Source organism: Aythya ferina, assembly GCF_964211825.1.
Source record: "Aythya ferina genome assembly, chromosome: 3".
Classification (NCBI taxonomy): Eukaryota; Metazoa; Chordata; class Aves; order Anseriformes; family Anatidae; genus Aythya; species Aythya ferina.
Window position 1 is genome coordinate 43,629,108 of NC_140298.1, and position 23,427 is coordinate 43,652,534.

At 35.7% G+C, this 23,427-nt stretch overlaps 1 protein-coding gene across 4 annotated transcripts in view; it reads right to left on the bottom strand.

Annotated features, from left to right (window-relative positions):
- Positions 1-3,944: 3,944 nt before the first annotated feature.
- FAM120B (family with sequence similarity 120 member B) overlaps positions 3,945-23,427 on the bottom strand; it is a 53,114-nt gene continuing 33,631 nt past the window's right edge. For 3 of the 4 annotated variants that reach the window (XM_084515761.1, XM_084515762.1, XM_084515760.1), the window contains 5 exons: positions 16,841-17,047; positions 12,705-12,813; positions 10,891-11,004; positions 7,760-7,817; positions 3,945-4,377 (listed from right to left, as the gene is read on the bottom strand). In XM_084515761.1, coding sequence (XP_084371887.1) covers positions 4,365-4,377; positions 7,760-7,817; positions 10,891-11,004; positions 12,705-12,813; positions 16,841-17,047 — 501 coding nt within the window. In that variant the 3' untranslated portion in view covers positions 3,945-4,364. The remainder of the gene's footprint in view (positions 4,378-7,759; positions 7,818-10,890; positions 11,005-12,704; positions 12,814-16,840; positions 17,048-23,427) is intronic. The other variant, XM_084515763.1, reaches the window with a different exon arrangement.

Below are 23,427 nucleotides of genomic sequence, written 5' to 3' on the forward strand. Positions count from 1 at the left end.
GTATTCAGTAAGCAACACATTTAAAACTGGTGATCTTTCACATGCGTATTACACTAGCATGCCTCAAACCTGAATAAACTTTACACAAATTGAAAACCCTCCAGCAGAATGTAGATTAGAAGGACAAAGCATCTGATGGGTAATTACACCAGAGGGCAAAGATGATTATCAAAAAGCAGCATGTTACATGTTTGCATCCTTTTAGATGAGCTACATCTTCATTGCAACTGAAAATTAAGGAATTCTCAGAAAATAAATACAGAGCCTGCTGGACTTTGTTTGCTATTAGCAAACAAACCGTCCCTTGACTAGAGTAAAGATGCATCTGATAAAGGTAACTCCTGAATAGTTACCTTGAGATAAATTTTCCATATGCCAGAAATGTTTCTCACACAAGCTTCTTGTTCACAAGCTTCTCATCACAGTTCTAAAAATTATGATTGTTTTCACTGAACAATGACATTTTGAGCTTTCTATGGCATATTTAAAAATCACATCTGAGGTCAGAGCAGTTCTTATAGTACAGCTTTGGTCTTTAATAAAAGTCCAAAGGTCAACTGCATAGTTGGGTACTGAATGTTTAAGACTAAGTGCATCATACTCTGTTTAAAAGCCTCCAGTTATCAAGCATTGTCAGATGCATTATATCTAGGATTGGTTTACACATCTAGTATTTTGCGTGTGTTCCGTCATGAAGGATATTAATACACTTGAAATACCAATGTATTTCAGACTAAAGTTCATGCCTAGAGTAAGCATATTGCCTTTGAATATGTTGTCTTTTATCTTGTAACCAGTAGTAATAATAGGGCATTCAGTAAGTGATTTAATTACCAACCACAGCAGAATAAGAAGTACCAGCACAAAGATAAAAGCCTAAAAATATAAAAAGTTGTACGTTTCCATCTTACTCTCTTCTTTGTTTCCCTAGATGGTGTGTTTTTCAGGTTTGTGAATGTAGCAGATTAACAAATCAAATCCTTTACCTCTGTGGGACTAGTGAGAAGTACTTCAAAATGTAATCAGCATCCTCAACAGGCTCTCTGCACTTATTAACGAAACAATTTTGATATCAAATATGAACACCTAGTGCAGAATGCAACACCACGTGACTAGAATTCTGCAGTCAGCACAGTTCTTTGTCCCCAGTCTCCACTCCTACTTGTAGTAAATTGAGACATGGGAGACAGATCTTATTTCAAATGTATTAGAGAATTTTCAGTTGTGCACTACCATAACTCCTACTCATTGCAAGATCAGGGCCAGTACTTGGCTTCGATTCCTAACCTGAATCACCAGATTTTTTTTTCCTCTCTTTCTCTCTCTCTCTCTCTATATATATATACACACACACACACAATATTTATTTTCACAGTTGGCACAAGTGAAAAACAACAAAAAAGAAAACCAACATCAAACCAATCAAACCATTAGTCTTTCTGGGGCCATACTTTTTTTTTTTTTTTTTTTTTTTTTTACACTGTCCAGTTACTACAGTACCTACAGCCAAGCTTTCTGACCACTTGTTCTGTCTGGGTCTTGAATCCCACTGTCACGGAGCAGCACGTGTGGGCTGCTCCACAAGGGAAGGCAAAACAGCAGCTGCCAGTGCCAGTGCCAGCAGGGCAGTGGCATCACTGGTGAGGGTGCAGTCCCACAGTACCTGAACAAGAGCAGGGCAAGTCTGATGATGGTAACCACATTCACACATGTAATCACATGTTCTTGTCCATAATCACTGTACAAGACCACGGTGATGAGGCACGTTGATGTCTTGGGGAAACCAGGAAGTAAAATGTCTGCCTGTTGGTCACTACTGTTGAGTCACAGCTGACTGGTGTTAATCAAATTACCCATGTTAATCAGTATTCCCTGAATCTTCTTTCAGAAGAGCAGCTAATAAACACACAATTCAAGTGAACATTTGATGAGGGTCAGCTACACTTCACATGGGCTGAAGAAGACAGTAAGCAATATAGCCAAACAAGAAATAAAAATTGCTTTCCTTGCATTTTCTTTCCTTCACAAAAAATAGATTTGTTCACTTCAAATCCATACCAGTCCCCCCCCCCCCTTTTTTTTAAAAACAAAACAAAACAAAAAAACTAATTCAAAGTATCCCTGCAGTCCATGTATTAAGGAGACACTATTAGATTGGAAGCTTTAAGGATATTTCCTTGTATACGACAGCCTTCTACAGTCTATAAGCTTTACAGTACTCTAACCAATCTAAAGTTCAGTGAGGAAAATTAGCACCTCTGTGTTTCAGCTTCCTGCTTCTACTTTGATTCCTGATGGGAAAAAATCTTTTGGCTTGGAAAAAAATAATAATAATAGCTTCTACTTATGGTCTAACCTTAAGAGGAAAAAAAAAAACAACCAACAAATTCACAGAGAAACTAACAGTTCTTCAGTGGCCAGGATAATTATTATCAGCAATTCACAATATACCACAACAAGCACAGCAAAACTCCTACTCTAGCTGTATTTAATTTTGTTTATTGAGGCCAACAGAAATCTTTCCCCATATCAGAACCTGAAGGAGAAATTACTAGCAAATTCTGGCACATGGTCACATTCTTTTTAAATACACCATTATACAAAATGAGATTCCTGAAAGTAAAGAACTTCTATAAAATTCAGACCACATCATTCAAAAGGTTTTGTGGAAAGAAAAAAAAAAAAAGGAAAAAAATGGGAAAAAAAGGCAGTACAATTACAGTCAGTTACAAATCAAGAGAAAAAGGAAGTGGGAATATCCCTATCACAACCAGATCCCTACAATGTATATCAGACACTGCATCGTGTAAAAATAGCGTCTGCTCACATTTTTCATTGAGTTAGAAATTCTGTGTTGCTGCCAATTTATTTGTTTAGATAGACTGTTGCTACATGCAGGGTATGAAAGAATATATTTACTGCGTTACAAACAGAGAAAGGAAATAATACAAGGAAATAATAGTATCAAGTTATATACATCTGACAATACTATTCACTTTAACACAACACGTATACTAAATTGGAACTAAATTCCACTGACAGTTGGCTCAAAGGAATTACCTGCACAAGGCCTAAGAAATACATCAACTGAGCAATAATGGACTAAAACCAGCAGAGTTTACATTAGTAATCACTATACCATAAGGATAAATCTAAGTTGTGAAATAGCTATAGTACTGCTTATGAAAATAGATTTCAAAATGAGAGCTAAGTTTTCTCTTTGGAATATAAAAATAGCATGTTTTCCACATGCTAAACACTTCTGAAGACATTTGAGCATAATTATGTACTATTCTAAAATCACACATCTCAGAAGTATTAAGAAAGTCTGTGTGATGTGTAAGACTAGTGAAAATTAACAGGAGATACCTGATTGCCCTACCTGTACTCTGTTCATTTACTTGTATCTCTCAGGACTATCTAGTATAGAGTGAAATCATGTCTCCACAAACATCTGTAAAAAAGGTATCAAAGTTGTCAACAGAGAAAAAATTACACATGTGCTTCAAGTAGCTGTCACTTATAAAAACATGAGTGCATTCAACTTGTCTGTTAGCTTTCTCTTAATTTAGAATTTCTGCCAAAATTACACTGGCCAGAGGCTCACACTTCCACTTTTATTTTGAGGCTATCTAAAGATAGGTTTAAGGACTAACATAAGCCTTAAATGTTTCAAAAATTACTCATTGCATACGGAGGAGAATTCTAGGTATTCTAAAAGAGGACTATGTATTTGACTCAGCTCTGAAAAGCCCCAAAAGAACAGGACAGCTGCAGCAGTTTTATACATATAAACTGATTTTAAAACTAATCTAGAGTGTTTCAGCAGTGCTTTTGCCCTTTTCTCTTTTTCTGAGACTGAGGACCTATGAAAGTAAGCCAGTATGACTTTTTTTTTTCCCCCCCAAGACCAGGCAATTTCATCCTCATATAGCATAAAGGTTTCACAGAAGAGGCATAACAGTTTTGCCAATAGAACTAGGTGAATTAATTAAATTTGTGCAGCCTTTTAACACCTAGGATTGGCTTCTGTTTTTAGGCATGATTTTTTTATTACAAATTTTTTAATCATTGTATAACTCTGTCAAAAACATTTTTATGAAGTGCTCCAAACAATACTGTATGAAGCCTAAAATACATAAGAATTGTTTTGCTACATTTTGTAATTTACTTCAGTAAAAAATAGTCTAGAAAAACAATGTATACAAAGTAAAACCTAACTGAAAATGATGCATGATAAAATTCTTATTAGAGCCTTCCCACCACCACTACTTTAAGTTTTTGGGATCTTCAGCATACAGCCTTTCATAAAAACGTATCTTGTTCTCTTATCCATTTTCATTCACTTCCAGTAATAAGTAGGGTCATCTGGGCGACCTAAAAGACAAACAGTTGTGAGGAGCCAAATAAGACACCAACAACAGCACTGAAAAAAGTCTAATAACAAAAAACAAACAAACAAACCAAAAAACAGTGAAAAGCTACAGTACTCAAACTGCTCATGAAAGACACAAATTAATGAAACGTGCCTGAAAGGCAAGAAATACTTTTCATTACATTTTTCAGTCTTGGTAACATTTTCAGTCTTGTTTTCAGAGTGTTTCCAAAAGTATATCTTCAGATTTATAGGTGTCTCTGAAAAACCTGTCCTAATTGTTAGACGTTTCTGAGCGTATGTTTTACTATCTGAGCAAAACTGTTGACCACATTTATTGTGGATCTTTATTTATATGACTGAAGATGCAGACAGGCATCTACCACAATTTTATAAAGTTTGGAGCCCCTTGTTCCTCTTTCAGAAAAATTTCCTCTGTTTTTCTGTTTGTATTTCTTCTCTTAGTTGTGAATTTCCTTAGATAGTTCAATGGAATTTAGAGACAAAAACAGGCATTAGACAATTTCAATCCAGAAAGAAGGCACAGAATATTTCTTTTACAGTAACACAACAGTAATCTAGAAATTAGATTCATCTAGAAATCTAGTATCTGGATCTAGTAGATAGAAATAGATATCTACTATAGAAATCCAGTATCTGAAGACTGGCTGTCTACCAAACCCACAGATTAACAAGTCAGGAAAACAGATTTAGTCCATTTTACGAACATTTTGCTTAAAAGGCATTTGTTCTAGTCTACCAATCATTTGGCTTGAGGAAATAAATTCAGGTAACTATTGTAAACTTCTCCGAAACCACCCAAAAAAGAAATAGTAGATAGAAATCTAGAAAGGCTAGAAATACTACACATTCTGCAGTATGTAAAGTATTGTTATTTTGATAAGATACACATTTCTGGTGTAATCTACCTTAAAAAGAAGTTAGGGTCTGATGCAGGGTAAGATTTTGTGGTCTTTATTATGTAGGTGATTAAAGTATCATAATGATGCATTCCAGGTTCAGTGATTTATATACTAACTATCCTGGTCAGCATTTGTGCTCTGAACCTTCTGTTATGCAAATCTTAATGCAAGCATTATTGCATCTGCTACTCTCTGTCAGTAAGGGTCATGAGATAGTTTTCAGATATAGATCTAATTTTCAAAATGTTTATAAAAATAATAAACATGGCAGTAAAACAGAAGTATGACACTGAAATATAGTTTTTATATCAGTAAAATCTAGAATGATGATCTTGAGAACTATTAACAAGATACTCAATGTTATTCAAAACAAAAAAAGAAAAAATGTTTATCATGTCTCAGCTAATAACATCATGGTTCTGAGTACCTACAAAGTTTTGTTCTCGTTCAACACCATTGACATTGGTGAAAGTCCTTCAAGTAAAATAATTTCCAGGTCTGGAATGTAAAGAAACTTAAGGAAGTGTTCTTACTGAGAAAAGCTTACATGTCAAAAACAAAGATCTGTCACAATTCCACATAAGGTATTTTAATGCAATTTCAAATGGTTTGGGTTGTAGTGGTATTAAATTGTGAAATATACTTATTTTCTGAATGCTATGTCAAAGAACAAGACAATTAGAAAATCTGTAATTTTTGACTCAACTTATGCAAGGATCAGGTCAAAACATCATATGCACTGGGTACACTAAAGAGTTTGCTGATTCTTACAGAGATTGAAAACTAGGGAAGTGGAAAACTTCTAAAAGCTGACTCTTATGAAAAGCTGCAAACTGTATCAGATTTAAAAACATGCTCTTAACATTTTGATGCCTTTTTTTTTCTGCTGCTCAATCTTTTTTGCGAGTGGGAACAGGACATCAGGCTTTCATTTTCCTTTCATCATACACTTCCTATACAAAAGAGAAGAGTTTTTTACATAACTTAATCTATCGAAAATGCTGAAGTACAAAACTGAAGATAGGGTGATTCCAAAGCACATAAACAGAGGAAATCCCATCAGTTCCATAAACATCCACTTGAGCCAGGCCAATTAAAAAATCACTACAAACCCAAGAAAAGAATGAAATTGTTGAAGATTACATAGATGGATACAATTTTCAATTAGGCTGTTGAGATGCAGATCAGTAACGAGCTAACTACAGTTTTAAGTGTCACCCACTTTCTATGTGACTTAAGTGTTGACATTTTTTTTTCCTGATACAATTTTTACACTTCATGATTTAAAATGGGATTTGTACATAACTGCCTATTTTTTTTTCTTAATGACAGCGATTAAGCAAAGTACCTCTGATTGTTTTAACTGAATGGATATGCAAATGAAAGACATGAGAAGGATATTGTGAACTCGTAAAAAAAAAAAAACAAAACAGAACAGTTTCTTAAAAAACATAAGTAGTGTGTTTTTCATGCTGTAATGCATGAAGAGGGGTTTTTGTTGTACCAATTTATCAATATGATCTGACAATGCTGTTAAAAACTGCATGTGCTCTGTTCTATGTTCCTTTAGTATTATATTAACTTTATTTCAAATTAATTAATTTTATAATTAAGTTTATTACTGAAATTGAATCAAAGTGAAGCCTACCTATTTTTTAACAAAGAATTATAAAGATAAGTCTTTGAATTAGAATTTCGGGAAAGTGAAAAGAAGACTAGTTCTCCTAAGTATTATTTATTGCAGAAGTAAAGCATGACAAGACTCAGATTCTTTCTCTCCTCAGCAATGATGTGGTTCATCCCGCACATTCAACTGAGACAGAACTGCTTAACTAAAAGAGCCAAAAGCAACAGCAGCTTTTGGCTCTAGCAGAAAAGCACTGCATTTTACAGGAAGGTCATTTTGTTTCATTGGCAGGTGATATTTACAATCAGTGATGTCATGTTTCAAACTTTTCAACAGGTTTCAGTAACAATGGTACAACCCTTAAAATTAAGATATAATCTACACAAGACACAAACCACAATTCAGCATAGACATTCCACATGATTCATGGTGTGCAAAGTCTTATAACATAGAAAAGTATAACAAAAGTGTGCAAAACTTGTAGTTTAAGTCTTAAAACTTATATTTACCACATCATTATATATTCCTGACTATACTTCAGAACATCCAGTGTCAATAGCACAAAATAACGTAGGTACACTTAGATGCTACTCTGCTTCAGTTGGTACCTTTAACTTAAATTTTAGTGATTTTGGTCTCATTGTAAGCTTAGACTCAACATGACAAGGAATTAATTAACACCCTAAATAGCCTCAGCTTTGAGTCATTTCCTTTGCAGTCATATGGTTCAGTTACTCTCTAAAGTTTGTAAGAAGAAATTTTCATAGACATAATGATCCCAACAATAACTATCCCACCATCTCAGTTTGCTAGGTCATCACATTTATTCTTTACCGAGGAGGAAGGTGGAATCTTCGCCTCCGGTCTGGATGTCCCATTCTATGTTCTCTACCTGGAGGAAGCAGGAGAAGAATTAAATACTGTTAATTAACATTAAAACAGGAAAACAAGCACTTATTTGGACAGTCTGCAAGAACAAAAATGTATTTATGTTTTGAAAAAAAAGCATGTTCCTCTCCAGTTGGTATGTAATCATGGACAGTATTTTGAGATGTTGAAGGCTAAAGCACATGATGGAATTGCTCTTCTTTTTACATGGTTCCATCAGACAGAGTTCTGGTGTTTACCTTACCACAGGCAGATCAGAAAAACTATAGTCTTGCCAAGTCCCTTGTCTATTTCTAATGTATTAGAGTATTGTCAATTTTAACCATTCATATAGCTATTTCAAGTGGTCCTACAGACACTATCTTTACTATGTCTTTCTCCTGTCTTCAGCTCACTTTTGTGCTTTTCCAGACAGGTTTTCAAATACAAGTATGACAATCATTGCTCAGATTACTGATATGTTTAAATAAAGTTATAGAAGTATATGACAATACACAGATAAGCTTAGACTTTCTTTTGTCTATCTTCTGTATATTGATTTAGACCTAGGTAGTAATTTGTATTATAAGAGAAATAAACGTTTATCAGTTGGACTGCTGAAGAGAGCGACAGAGATACATGGCAATAGTGATTTCCATAGTTCTTAGTGCTCAGTTTATTTTCAGCTATTTACAGAATGAGGTGACAGTGGGATTCAAGACAATATGAGTGGTCTTAACTGCTAATTAATAAAGTTTTATCTAGCAACAGCTAGCACGTGATGGGCTGTTTTAGCCATGAACCTAGAATTTAGACAGTCATTCTTTGTTACAAACATCTCTGGTACCTCAGGGAATACTTTTAAATGCAAAGCACAGAGACTAGCAAGATCTGCAAAGCCAAAATTTTAGACATTTTACTGCTTAATAACAGAAGCCTAACCTTAGCTTTAAGTTAGATACCTAGAACCTGTTTAACAAGCATCATAATATTCAGGCACTCAACAGGATATACAAAACTCAGCACACTCATTGGGAAGTCTTCTAAATTAACAGACAAGAAACACTGTGGATAAAACTTCTACCTCTCTGAAAGGCTTTGGTGTCCTGCTCTGTTACTTGGATGCAATCTCTCAATTTGTGACACATGGCCAATAAATTTATTAAGAGAATGATTGTTTAAAAAAAAGGGCAAAACAAACAAAAAATACAAGCTGAATTCCTTTCTCTCAAAAACAAAAAAGGTAGAGAATTAAATGCTAATTACAACAGATTAAAGGTTAGCATTCAGCACAAAATGAGATAGCTAAATGTGATTCTTTTTCTGCTTGAAGGTATTGAAATCATCATTTCAAAGAAATACTGCTGCTTCTTCGGTTTATACTTTCTGGTTGGAGGCATACTTTCCGCCACTGTTGAAGCTGAGCCATTGCCACAAAGTTCTTAAATGTTAACTGGTAAGAGTAAGCAAGGAATGCCTAATCACTGGGTACTTTTCTGACAGAAGGTATGGGTCCCATGGTTACTGTTCCATTAATTTTTAAGGCATTTTATCCAGTGATTTTTATATTATATGCAACAGCAGCAACTATAGCAGTATAGCATGGGAAGATAAGGGATAGAATTGATAGGTATCAGTAATATTACTAGGAAGTTTTATCACAAGCTATCATGGAACACACTGTCTACTTTTTTGGTCCCTTTTTTTTCCCCTCCTCTCTGTGGTAAGAGGTACACATACTAGAGACAACAGCTACATAATGAAGCAAACCAAATACCTGTTTTAATACTAGCAAACTTATGAAAAAGGGAATTCTCTCAAAATGTCAAAAATCTTGGCAAGTCAGTTTAAAAGGAGCTCTAAAAACACTGCAGGATTCTTTTGTAATGACAAATATATTTTTCTAATAGATCTATTTTATTTACAGCAGAGATATTTAACTGCATTTATGGCATCACGTTTTAAGAGTGTCCTGAGGGTAGTAAATAAGGCTTAATTTTGCCTGTGTAGAGTATGCAATATTTTAATAATGGAATTGAACCATGTTTATAACACAGTTCAGTGCAGTTACTATGGAACATATTTCATGGAATTCATCTAGTGGTGAGATCTCTGGAGGTGATCAGAGTGCCTACAAAAGTGATTCCTGGATTTTTGAGATGGTCACAATAACAGTGATAAGTTCTGTTTTTTGCTTACAGTGAACATGAACACTGTATTTTAGTATTGACAACCTACAAACAATTTTATCTGTGAATCAAAAGACAGTATCTCACTCTCAAGCATACAACAAAAGCAGCTGAAACACATTCAAGACTTTACTGTATTTATTTATTAACACTCCACACTAATTGAATCAATATCCTTTGAAAACTTCATTTAGCAACACAGAAGAAATTTAGGCTCTGAAGACTTCACAAAACTACGTGTCTTTCTTAGACACTTCTCTTCCTTTGGGTTATTTTCTCTAATCTATGTGTATATGCTTTAATTTGTAATAATGAGGAAGTAAAACTGCATTAATATGAGCTCAGTGGTGTTATTCAGTGATGCTTCATTGAAGCATCTGTTCTGTTCAAGAAGTGAGAACGGTGAATGACTCAAGATTAATTTTTGTCAAGACAAAACAGGACTTCATTTCTATTATCTAAGCAATAACCTTGAAGCTGAGACCCTGATATAGAAAATCACTTAAAATGTGTTTAAATTTATTCCCATGCTTAAGTGTTTTATTGAAGTACGAACTAAGATTTGCAACCAAAGACTTTAAACAGACATTTCAGTGCAGCTGTGCTGATTTGTTTTAGACCTGTTACAGCTTTAAACATCATTCAGCTGAGACTAAGCATGGAAAGTTGAAATACCGCAAAGATTTCTTCAGAACATTGTGAGTAAATAAGAACTTCAGATAATAGTGCTACTCTCCACCTTATACAGTTAGTTTCTGCTGATGGTACTACACAACTCTAACTGATAAAAGGTTTGTAACTGAATGCTGCCAGCACAGGGTAACTACATGCATACAAACACAAACTGCATAAAGAGACAGCTGTTACATTGCTGATAGAGGTAATTCCAAATACAAACAAAGTTTTTACCTTGTGGTTGAGGACTTCTCCAGAGGAACCCCCTCATCTGATTATGATATGGAGGAACAAAAGAACTTCTGTGTGCTTGTTGGAACCTGGGATTAAATTCTCTTTGCTGTGCTCCTGAAAAACAGTATTTACTAGCCAACTTTGTATATAAGATTAAATGAAGAATAAAGGAGAGCATATTCTTTTTTGGGAAACAACATTTCTTAGATTTATGCCAAAATACTTATGCTCAATTATTATTTTTCCAAACTGCAGTCAGCCTAATAAGTATGGTTTTGTCCTCATTTCCATCTATGCACATCATGATTACAAGCTGTTAACAAGTGTATTTAGAAACCAGATCAAAATTTTATGACACAGATTTTGAGACAGCAGTCATTAAAACGAAACAGAAATCTGTCCAAATTGGAATCACAAATCATAATTAAAATGGTTAAGTACTGCTCTCCAGCATTAGCAGAGACTAACAAGATTTGGTATCATAAATCACCAACAGATATGAATGTCCAGCACCAGTATGGTGTAGTATCAGATCAGAAATAGACAGAAGTGTTGTTGCAAGATGCAGAGTACTGAACTAGAAGAAAATCATTCTGTCTGTTGCAATTTGCTCAATTAATTTTGAAGGGGTAATTTTTATTCTCACTGACATCATACTTGATCAGGTATTTAGCAGGCAATAAACATAATTCCAGCATAAACACTCCATCACATGATGTTCAGCTAATTCAACCATAATGCAATCATCTGCTCATGGCTGAACCAGATCAAATTTGTAGTGTTAGGTGATTCTGTCATGCATAGATTGATTACTATTGAAAGCAGAACCACACCTCCACCAGTAGACACTGAAACTGTAGAGCAACAACATATACAAATAAGAAGGTCCACAGTTTATCTATCACTTATACAATTAAAAAACTATCAAAAAACCCCTTCCCTTCTCTAAAAAACAAAACAAAAAAAAGCACTCAAGTTTATAAAGTGAAGTTGACATACAAAGGGATACTAGAGGTTCTTCGTGTTCTGTACAAATATTATCAAAAGCTGAGGACATACTTTTGCTTAATAGAAAAGACTAGCAGATTATGCCCACAGTCTTATCTGCATTTCAATAATATACACATTCTATTTAGTAACAACATTTTAAATAGTAATAATCGCATTTTAAGATCTAATAATTACAGAATGATTAATTCAGTGTGATCGAAGTCTCAAAAGCCTCAACAATCAAGTTGATCTGTGAATGATGCTGAAAACACTTTAGATGTTTTTCCACTGAGAGTCAGGCAGATCAGTTGGGAAAACTAATGTCCTTAGTAAACCAAGCCATATGGCTGGAAATAAATAAGCAAGGTCTTAGGCAAAAACCCTTCTCCACGTTGCCCAAGAGCTTGCCTTTGTTTTGAACTGTATCAGTCAATCTTCAATGCCTCACTCAGACCTAAGACTATCATAGCTAAAATAGCTCCCCTGGGGGAAAGGAAGAAAAGACTGAGTCATTCAATTATTCCTATAAAAATAACTTTAGTCACTGAGTAAATAGCAGTGGTTTCTGTTACTGAATAATATTTTATTTACTGCATATATCTCACTAGCTATGTAGCTAGATGAAAATATTTTATCCAAACTTGGGTAATCAAATTCATATGAATTCCAAAAAGCAGGAGATATTTTCTTAAATCCCTTCTTCAGTTTCTTGGAGAAAGACCTTATGATTTATTTAGTTGGACATGCTTCCTAAGTAAACACTGCTGCAGTTAAAGAATGATTGAGCTTATCAATAGTATATTGAGAAAATTAACAATGCCAACCTGCAACAAATCCCCTCCCTCTTGGTCTGCTCTGTATTGTCCTTTTCTTCGCCATGCAAGCCTTGCAAATGAGTGACTTCAGGTTCTGGAAGGGTGTATACAAAGACTCCTGCAGACAACAGGGTTAACATTAATGACTGTTCTGCTTTTCTCTCATCAGGTACAGCACAAATCAATCACAGATCTAACAACCAGAATAATTTTCTAAGTCCACACTCATACATGCACAAGGTCATGTACCAGGTCTTCTAATTCACATTTTTCAGGAAAGAAAATTAAAACATTTCATATTGAAAAAGTGGACTCTTGGAGAGGTGAGTAGGGCTACAGAAAGAATGCTTTTTCCTCTCTTGGTGAAGTTTGTTTTCTCCTCTGCTCACATCCGTAGATTACTTTCTTCCCTATTTTATTACCTTGCATCTGCAAATATACCTAACTAGACTTGGTTAGGTCTATCAACACAATACCTCAGGCAGAGATAATTAAAGGCTCCACATGAAGACTGATGAACTGGTGGAAAAAAATCACCAGTAAAGAAATCAAAGCATTTCATGCATTACAAACAAAACCTAACACAACAGTAACACATCAGCCCTAACTCCAGACAGTTGTTTCCACATAAAATATAATCTAGTCTAAAGAGATATGAAGGAATTAAATAAGTGTTTACCTTGTGAGATGAAAAGTTATGCTGTCCAAAGGACATGCTGAAACTATTTGAAGACCCAATACTAAGAGATGCAAGAGATCTTTAACTTTTACTGGTTTCAGGGAGCATTAAAGAAGTGTCTTAGAAGCGTTAAATCTTAGAATCTTTCATGTGCCCAATACAAATCAATAAGCAAAGAAAAGTTGTGCAGATTGAAAAGAATTACAAAAAGGCAGATTATTCAGTATCATAATTTATTTTCATAAAGCTGAGCTGATTTTTATGAGGATGATAATCCCTTTTTGCAACAAACATGGTGGCTGGGGAGCAGCAAGAATGGGAGAGGGATTACAGGATAAGGTAAAAAGCCAATAGGTGTCAAGACTGGAGCAACTAAAGAGGTTTCTTAAGCAGAGGTAAGAGTCTGAATCCCTGGACCCCCTTGTGAATTTTCCTAGCATATTTTTTGTGCTCTTTAGAGATGGAGCCTCAAACACAGCCCAGAGATGTTTTTTCCCCCCACACAGACTGAGTACAGTCTGCAAAGAACTCCCACTAATGGGAAAATCCTTTCACTGTATTCTTGGGAGAATAAATCCAGAATGTGTTTATGAAGGTTGGATGAAAGACATGATCAAAAAAGGACAAAATATATCACTTAAGATGACCCTGTTAGGTAATTTGTTTTTAATTAAAAAAAAAAAAAAAAAAAAAAAAAAAAAATGATCACAACCATACTCCATTAGTGAGAAGCACAATAAAAAGACTAATGAAGTGATAATATCATTGTCTCAATGCTTTATGAGGCTATTATATCCAATTTTCTGTGTGAATAAACAAACTAATATGATTACTGTTATGAAAAACAGAACTAGCATAATAAGAACTTAGTATATTTAAAAAAACAGGATGGCTATTCATTATTATCAGAAGCTTTCTTTTTTTTTTTTTTTATTTTTAACAATTCCTAAGGCTAGATAGAATTACACAAAAAATGTCACAAATATATTAACTGCATTTAATTTTATTTTTTTTTGGTACAAGAATCTCTATTAAGCAAATGCTACAATGCTCAACATTGTTTGTACACATGTGAGTATTTCTGAAAACTACAGTAGAAATACAGTCTTGGTTAAAAGTTATTAATTATATTTAAACCATCATAATCAAAACAACACCAATTCTGAGATCTCCTGAACTCCCTGAAGTAATCTAACTGTCCAGATCTAATGTACATAGAGAAACCCTAGGAGTTAGTAAACAACCAGAGAACAACAAAAGAAGTAAGTTTTTCCTCTTACTTATCTTTCCAATAACAAAACACCCGCATTGAATAAGTTTTTTTTTTCCTTGTTTTTTTTTTTTTTTTTTTCCCCTTCCCCCCCCCCCTCCTCTGCATACAATGCTGTAGCTATCATCAGGTTAGATTTATGGTGCTCAAGGATAGATTGCTAACAAACAAGTGCTGAAAGATCTTGGCTTCCAGCAGTACATTTAGCTCTGCCAGGAACTACGGACCAATTTTATTTATTAAGTTTAATTTATAATAATAGGAACAACCAATCATATGCACTTGTTGCCTTGCCAGTGTCCCTAACTAAACTGGCATCTCTTGGCAATTCTCCCCAAACCAGATTCTTGCCTCTCAAACTGATAAGCTGCAAAGCTATTTTATTAGTCTGGGAACACTCTCTGCCATATATGTACCATAAAACTGTACCTAAAAAATAAAAGTTATTTAAACTACTCTAAAATTTAATGGGGCTAGACTATTTTTTCTCCATCATGGAACAGTTTATCTAGGGTTTGTTTAAACTAGAGCATCACGCCTTTTAAAAACCTAACTTAGATATTCTAGTTGATTAAGTCAACCTCCAGCTCTGTTCTAGGGATCTAAGCATATTTCTTTATCTCCCTTCAAAAACATGCTAAAATATAACTTCAACATTAGGATTTTCAAATGTTAGATATGTTAGCTAGCACGCTTTAGCTAAGAATGTCTCAGCCAATATCAATTTTATTCAGATTTATGTATTTTAAAACTAAATAATCTGAATTCTTCTCAAATGGAAAGACGTAACAGTTTCATACAGGTTTATGTAGTTTTCCATTTATTCTTCAGACCCTCTACTGTTCTGCAAAAGTTCTACATGAAAAACTGGATGAACCACTGGAACAATCTAAAAACTAGTGAAATCAACGACTGATCAGTGGGAACCACAACGTTTGGATAGAGGCTACAGTCCTAATCATACAATTGACTCCGTATGGAAAGGATTATCATCCTCCTGCTGAAAAAGAAATATATTCCACCCACCCACGTGTTCCACTCATCACTCCAGTTCAGGATGTAATCTAATTAGATACAAAATTGGAAAAGCAAACTAATTATACCACAACTGATATTAAATGTACGAGGTTAATATTACTGAAAAACAAAATCTTTTCTCTGTAATAATTTTTTTTTGAGCCTCAAGTGAGGCTTAAAAGACAGTGTGTAAAGACAGGTAAAAACACTTTAAAGGTAAATCTTTCAGGAATTATTAAATGATATGGATTTTCCAGTTCCGCAATGAAAACAGAGATACAAATTTAAGGTCTTAAGAGCTATCTACACATGCTAATAAAGACCTTCCCAAGCTCCCCTCCACATACTCTGTACTAGTGGGACATGAGCCAGTTCTCATCTAAGGCTTCACTGGTACACTAATGCAGCACGGCACCTGGCCAGGTGGATCCCATGTCTGATCATGGCCACCTTAATGCATCACATATGGCCCGTACCCTGCAAGACTGCTGCTACCTGTCTGCTTTTACCAGTGCAGGCCTGTTTTAAATCCTACCAGTTTTAGGTAACATAGCATGCAAATGCAAATTGTCCAAAACCCCAGCTTCTGAAAAACGGAATTGAGTGTTAAGTACTTAAAGGCACAGGAAATTACTTGGTGGGATTCTATTAAAAATATCTAGATATATACATATGCCTTCCTCTGATCTCCAGTTCCTCATGGAGTTCATCAAATCTTCACCTCATATTTTAAGTTCCCTTAAGTACCTTTGAAGCTATTACTCTTAAATCATACCTACATGTAGTATGCTTCTTTAAAATACATTCATATGATTTTGCATAAACTCTTATAAATAAATAAAAAAAAAATCTCATTAGTATCTCGGTATTAGAAAACTGTTACAGTAATTTTCATTTTTTGAGATTGACAACTATTTTGATACTCCCTTATATTGTTTTCTGAGATTTGGAAACAAAAATAAAGGCAAATTTATAGCTTCCAGCGTAGTACCAATATTTCTATCTTTTTACGTTGTTTGGTGAGAAGGATGAAACAGGAAAAATTAAGAGAGGAAAGATACAAAGGAAGGATACAAAGAAAGTAACAACATTAAGATTTATGTATATAAATATGGACAAATACCTTTTTTCAAAAAAAAAAAAAAATACAGATCTATCTAAGAGAATGTAGTTACTCACATTGCCTTCCAAAAGCTCCTCTACAGAGCAACTTCGGTGTGACCGCTGGTATTTTTCTTGAAAAAGTTTTCCATCAAACACTTTCCAAGGCATCAAGTCATCCATTCTGAATGGAAAGCCACAGGCACTATTGGCCATAAGCAACGTTGTAAGGCCACGAATAAAGACAGCACCAAGATGTACAGCTCTGGAGTCCACTTCCATAAGCTGTTAGCATTAGAAGAAGAGCAAAGAAATAGACTTAAAAAAATCAGGGAATATAAGCAATTTTAACATGACATAACCATGCAAACAGGAGAGCAAATGATAAATAGCCCCCAAACTGTGACAACGATGGTTTCCTATTGCACAGTAGAATTCAAAGGATACTGTATCTAGTTTTATTAAATAAAGTGAAAGAAGTTTGAGATAACAAATACAGCATCATACTTTATTTATTTCTTTTTTAATTAAAGACAGATACATTGAAAATGAAAACCGAAAGACAAAAGAAATAACTATTCTCTATAGCATTTCTCAAACATTAGCAGTTTCCCAGAAGGAATTCTGTTAATGGAATGCAAAGGCATGTGCTGGGAGTATAAAAAAGTGATTTGAACAGTGATCTGTTGCCCTTCTCCAGCTTGATCAACTGGTATATGTCACAGCACTTAGAGATCATTTAAATTATAAAATTTGACAGGATGAAGTTTATTGTGCTCAGGCTTCAGAAATACTTTAAATGTTTTAAAATTTCCTCTGAGTGCAGACTGAAAGCCAAGTTATTTCTCCTCAACATGGATGTCTCTAGAAGAAATACAGGAATGGTATGACAGCATACAGAAAAACACAAAATGAGAAACTCAAAGAGACAATTAAAACTTTTGGCCAAAATAAACTTGATGGGTGAATTTGAAATCCTGTTGGGACAGAGTATAGCAAACTGTAAAAGTCTTGAATCTAGTAAGTGGAAAACTGGGATTTTTATGTATTTTATAGGCTGTACAGGCTCCTCAGTGGGGAATGCCTTTTCTACAGTCTGTACCATAGCAGTCTGTCAGGACAGGAGGGATTCACAACAATGTGGCCATCGATACAGTAATCCACAGCAGCTGTTGTACCCCTAGAGCACAGTTTTCCTTCAGTGCAAGTTCTACCAGGAACAGAACAGCATCCATAACAGCCCAGAACAGAAAGCACAAAGAGGTGGCTCAAATTTGTCTCACCCGTGGCTCCTGAGGAGCTGTGAGAGGTTTGTCTGAAACGCATTGGGTTGGCTCACCATTACCAACCAAAATATCATCTTAAAACTGAAAAGGTTCCCAAGAGACTTACAGGTATGCACACACACTATCACTGCCCTACATACACATATAAACAAAAAGATCATAGCATACAACACAAAATATGGTACTAAAATAGATCAGAACCACAGCCCTGGCACCCAAAGTCCACATAACAAAACCAGAAAACCTTTGCTAACAACACAAAGCCACAAAACATGTTATGAAAGAGCCAAACAGTAAATAGTTTGGAAGAATATAGCTAGAACCTGGTCAAAGACAGAAGCTTTCTATATTATTCAATAAGCTGAAGTCAGTTAAAACACAGACAAGGGGCAGTACAGTTCTGTTAAGCCACCTTGAAGAGAGATGCACCTTTATTAGCTGGTTTGTTTATATTTTTTTCCTACAGTGAAGAAGCAAAAGAGGACTCAGAGGTCCATACAGACAAAAGATACCAGGCAGGGTGTTCTGAGCCCTGCTTATCCAGAACCCTCTTGGAAGAACAGCTGCCTCCAGTGATTTCTGCAGAGACATCAAGCTGACCAGCAGGACACTGGTCCACGGTGACACCCAGTACCTGCAATTCACCCGAGAAAACTGCAGACAATCATGGACAATCAGACAAAGGCAGAAAACAGGAGCTAATTTGAGCAGTCATTTAGAAAATGAAAGGCCCATCCTTCACCTACTGTGATACTTCATACTTCAGTAAGGAAGACCTACTTCTCCTCCCCCATTACTCACTTTAAAATAAAAGCATTTTCAGGATGGGAGGCTGAAACTCATTTTCAGGCTGTGAATTTCAGGAAGTTACTGCCTCCAGCTGTTAGTAATCATCTTCCCAGCTGAGACCAGTAACTACATGCACACTTAAAACTCTCTTGCTCTGGCAAGTAAAGCAGGTTTCTGCAAAGTACTTTGCAGAAATCTGCAATGCTGAAAGGTACTTAAAAAAAGGAATGTGGTTAAGTGAACCAGTATTATTTGTACTAAAGTAGACTGTAAAAGTGCACGCAGACAGTTATTAGGTTGCAGCTGAGAGATGCTTAAATCACACCGACTCAGTCATTTCTGATCACCTGGCCAAATCTCAAGACCTTCAGAAACAAGTTCATGTCAGTCCATGCTTTCAGATAGAAGCTGTTTGGTTTGTGACTGAAGTGAGACTTTATGAGTGCAAATCCAGTGAGGGAGAGCTGCTGGGAATCTTCACAACTCCCTTTTTTATAAACTAATCCAGGCAGGGAGTTCCTTCAGGATGTATGGACCCTGGTCTCCTTTGCAATGCAGCAATAAATTGAACTTCAAATAACTTCAATAAAATGCTTTGACAAATACTAAATAAGTACAAAATAAAGGTTAATTTTTTTTCTGTTTAAGCTATATGGAAAATGGATGTATCAGGCTAAAATTAGCAGCAGAGTCCAAGAACAACAGTTGCACGCTAATCAGCTGAATCAAATTTGGCCAAATTTGTGTTGGTATGACTCATACCACCAATATTCGCTTTAATATAGATACTATAGATATTTATTTTTTATTCCCTGGCACACAAATCTGTATCTTCTGTCATTGGATTATCATTAAGTACTGATAACATCAAAAAAAATAATTGCTGAAAACACACTTTCCAAGACTAGCAAAAGCAGGTATATAAGCTGCTGAAAAGAAAATAGTAAATGCAGCAAGAAATTTCTCATCTTCTAATTTAACATCTGTGTACTGGATGCCTATTAATTCATACCTTTTAACATTTATTAATGAAGATCTGCTCTTACTGTCCATTTTAATCCCACTGGTACCGAGGATGTAAAACAGCTGTTAGGACAGATTACCAGTACTATACATAGATGCTGGATGCCATCTGGACCACAAATCTTTAAGATAAAGATTTCAAATCTTTATTTTATTGTGTTCTGGAAGCTGTAAGCATACACCCAACACAAGTATGTGATTAACCCAACTTTCTTCAGTTATGTTATTCAAATTAATGCAAAACAAATGCATAGATACTTGCAGAACAAGTGTCTAAACAGGAACCTGAAAAAAAAATTGCTTTTGATGGTGACGCACAAAATCATCAAATACAGAAAGGGACTTTGAAGTCCCAGTTTGATTGCCATCTCAAGCTGGAGATCAGTGTAGTACTGCCATTGCTACCAGTTGTTCCTTCTGCCTAAGTGAGTATGAAGCCTGAGCTACCAACACAACCCCAGCTGTACTCTCCAACTACAGCTGAGGCACACAGGTTAAAAAGATAAAAGAAAGTTGCTGGTGACAGCTTTTACAGGTAGTGTTTCACTGTCCAAGGACATCAATCCAGAACTTTTCTTAAACACTAATGTAATGGAAGGACAGGGACGAAGGGAAGGCTTGATTTTTTTTTCATAGAAATCAATATTGGCAAGACCGTGTCAAAAGCTATCAACAGTGATTTCTTTATTTTAATGAGACAGGAAATACATTCACTAAAGGGTAGTTTCTATTTTCTATGTCTGGCAACGAAAAACAAAGAAAATGAAAGCACAGCGAGTCTATAACAATGAGCTCGTGCACATGGCAAACCACAGACTTGCTTTGCCATGGGAATGCTCACAACTGCTTGGTGTCTGCAATGCAAAGACGTCACGATGAGGATAAGTGGAAAATTCCAAAAGAAAAGAAGCCTTGCCTTCCAGGGCATTACACCCTAGAGATTAGTTCTTATTGGAAACTGTGTCTGCTCTTTTTCCTATTTTTATAAACTCAGGACCCCAGTGAATCATGTGAGATACACCCCTGTGATCCTGCTGCTGCTGCTGCTTCTACCACCAGCTGATGACACTTGCACGAGGGAGCCCGGGGGTGCGTGAGAACTGCTCCTCCTGCACCAGCTGCCTCTGCTGTGCTCCTGCTGCTGCTCCTACCACTCAGGGCTGGGGAGACAAAGATTGCTCTTCCAATTTGCACACGTGAAGACTGAGGAGACCACTCCAAGGTCACAGTCCTCTCATAACAGTGCATCAGAGGTTACTGATACCATGCTTTACAAGGCCTGAGACGAACCGGTAACCCAATTTGAAAAGAGACAGAGAAATGTGGTAACCACATCACTAATGTCAACATTTGTTACAACAATTTGAGAAACATCTTTGCTAGAAGAGCCATTGTCAGGGACTGATCTCACACCATGCTTTTTTCTGCTCTGCACAGTGCTTCAGCTTATGGACCACAAGCTTGGGCTATCTCTGTGCTTGCGTGCATCCCCACTGACCACAGAGAGAGGCTCTGCATGCAGGAACCATTTGCTCACAGGAACAGTTTGCAAATCTAGACCAAAACACATTTTCAGGATGTAAAAATACCTTTGTGCTTTAAGGAAGAATTTTTAGCCCCCTGAGTCTTCTTTGTGGATTCACAAATTACTTCTTTGAGAGAGGTATGAACTTGTATGTGCTTCAAAAGCTGCACTTTTGTATGGTAGGAGTATGGCAAAAACAATCAACCAACCAACCTTGCAGTTCTTTCCTCTGGAATGGTAAAACTCTGAAGATTTTTGAGGGTTCACATTCTGTTAAAAGAATGAATAGGCTCTACCACACTTAAAAAGTAAGGGTAAATCTCTGAATATGCCTAAGGTCAGAAGAAACAAATGAAGGCCAGAAGCATAACCAGTGGCAAAGCTATCTCATTATCTTCATTTCTAGAAAACAGGAACAATATAGAGATGGTAATAACTTCACATTTATTTACTTTACACTTCATCTGTACCTCAATGCTCCACATACTACATTTCATTTAAGAACTGGTTCCTTTAGTAAGATTTTTAATAACATTCTGGGGACATACATTCATTATATATATATATATATAAAATATTGAATCTTGGGTTAAAGTTTTTCTTGCACATTTTTCCCTAATCTGTTGCCTTCTTTCTGTGGTTATTTGAATATAGAAGATATGAATATGATTAACATTTTAAAATGTAGATTTTAAAATATGACTTAAAATGGCATACTTCTTTTTCTTTTAGTTTTCCTCAAAAGAATATTTGTTTCTGTTATAAAAAGGAAAACATAGCACTCAAGGACAGGTTAGTACTCACTAATTTCTGCTTAAAATTAATCAATTGAAGAATTATAATTAAAAATCAATGTAACTTGATCCAAGCAATAAACCACTAGAATTCAAATGATGGTGATCAAAATATAAGTACTTTCCTAGTTTAACCACTTCTTTTTAAGCCCACTTGAACTCAGTCAGTATATTATCAGTATATTATTTCATTTATTATTGCTCTCAAACCCACCTGTGTCTTAAAAGATCAAATATTTAACCATAGGCAGTTTATGTTTGAGCAATAAAGGCAGCAGGTAGATCCTATCTCAGGAACCTGTCATTAAACCAGAAAGGCCTAGCTTTGCCTGGGAGAGGCAAGGCATGCTGTGGTTCAAACATGAACTGATGAACTGTCAACTGATGACCACCTCACTGGAGCTGGATTTGTTACAATGGAAGAATCGCCGAGGAAATTTTTTCAGCCTAAAGACAAGGGTCCTTGCTTGAATTCCAGATTTTGCCTTCGGCCCTTGGCATAAATTCCCAGTGCAAGTTGTCCAAAGATAGTATAAATCCCATGCATGGGAACGATATGCTCTGCTCTTGAGCAAAAATAAGCTAAATTGGTGCAACAGTGGTGATTTTAAGGAGTGTTACCCTAGACAGAGAGGCTGGCAAAACTGTGTTTACTTTGCATCAGTCAGCTTTGTGCAATAGGTGGCTGGAAGTGTAGCACTTCACCTGCTTCCTTCACCTGTCAAACTGAGGGAAGAGGGAAGTGCCGGTATTTTGAAAACAAGATTAAGGTTTATTCTGATAAAAGATTATGGCTTAAGTTAAGCTCTTCCTGCTTAAACAAGGTGGGTGCAAAGGAAAAGGGAGGCTGGAAAGAGGAGCAGATCCTGTGAGGGCCTCTGCTGCAAGAGAAACTAGCAAAACCAGTTCTTAAACACTTCTAAGTCTTCACAGTAAATATTGAGCAGTAAACAACCCAATTATTTGGTGTTTATACCTTGAAGAAGGTTTATTTACCGAGTTTTATCAGTAGTTTGATGTAAAGTGATACACTGTTGTTTACAGGAGGCCAAAAACTTCAATGAAGTCAACCTAAACAAAGCTGCAAAATGGCCTTTACCTTTAAGCATCAGATGTAATAATAGCAAAAATACTACTGCTAACCAGTCTACAACCAGATAAAAATCTCCCTTGGTTGCAGAAAGGCTGCTTTTTAATTACCTGTTTCATTTTCAAAAATACCTGTCTTTATCAGAGCTCTGAAGTCCT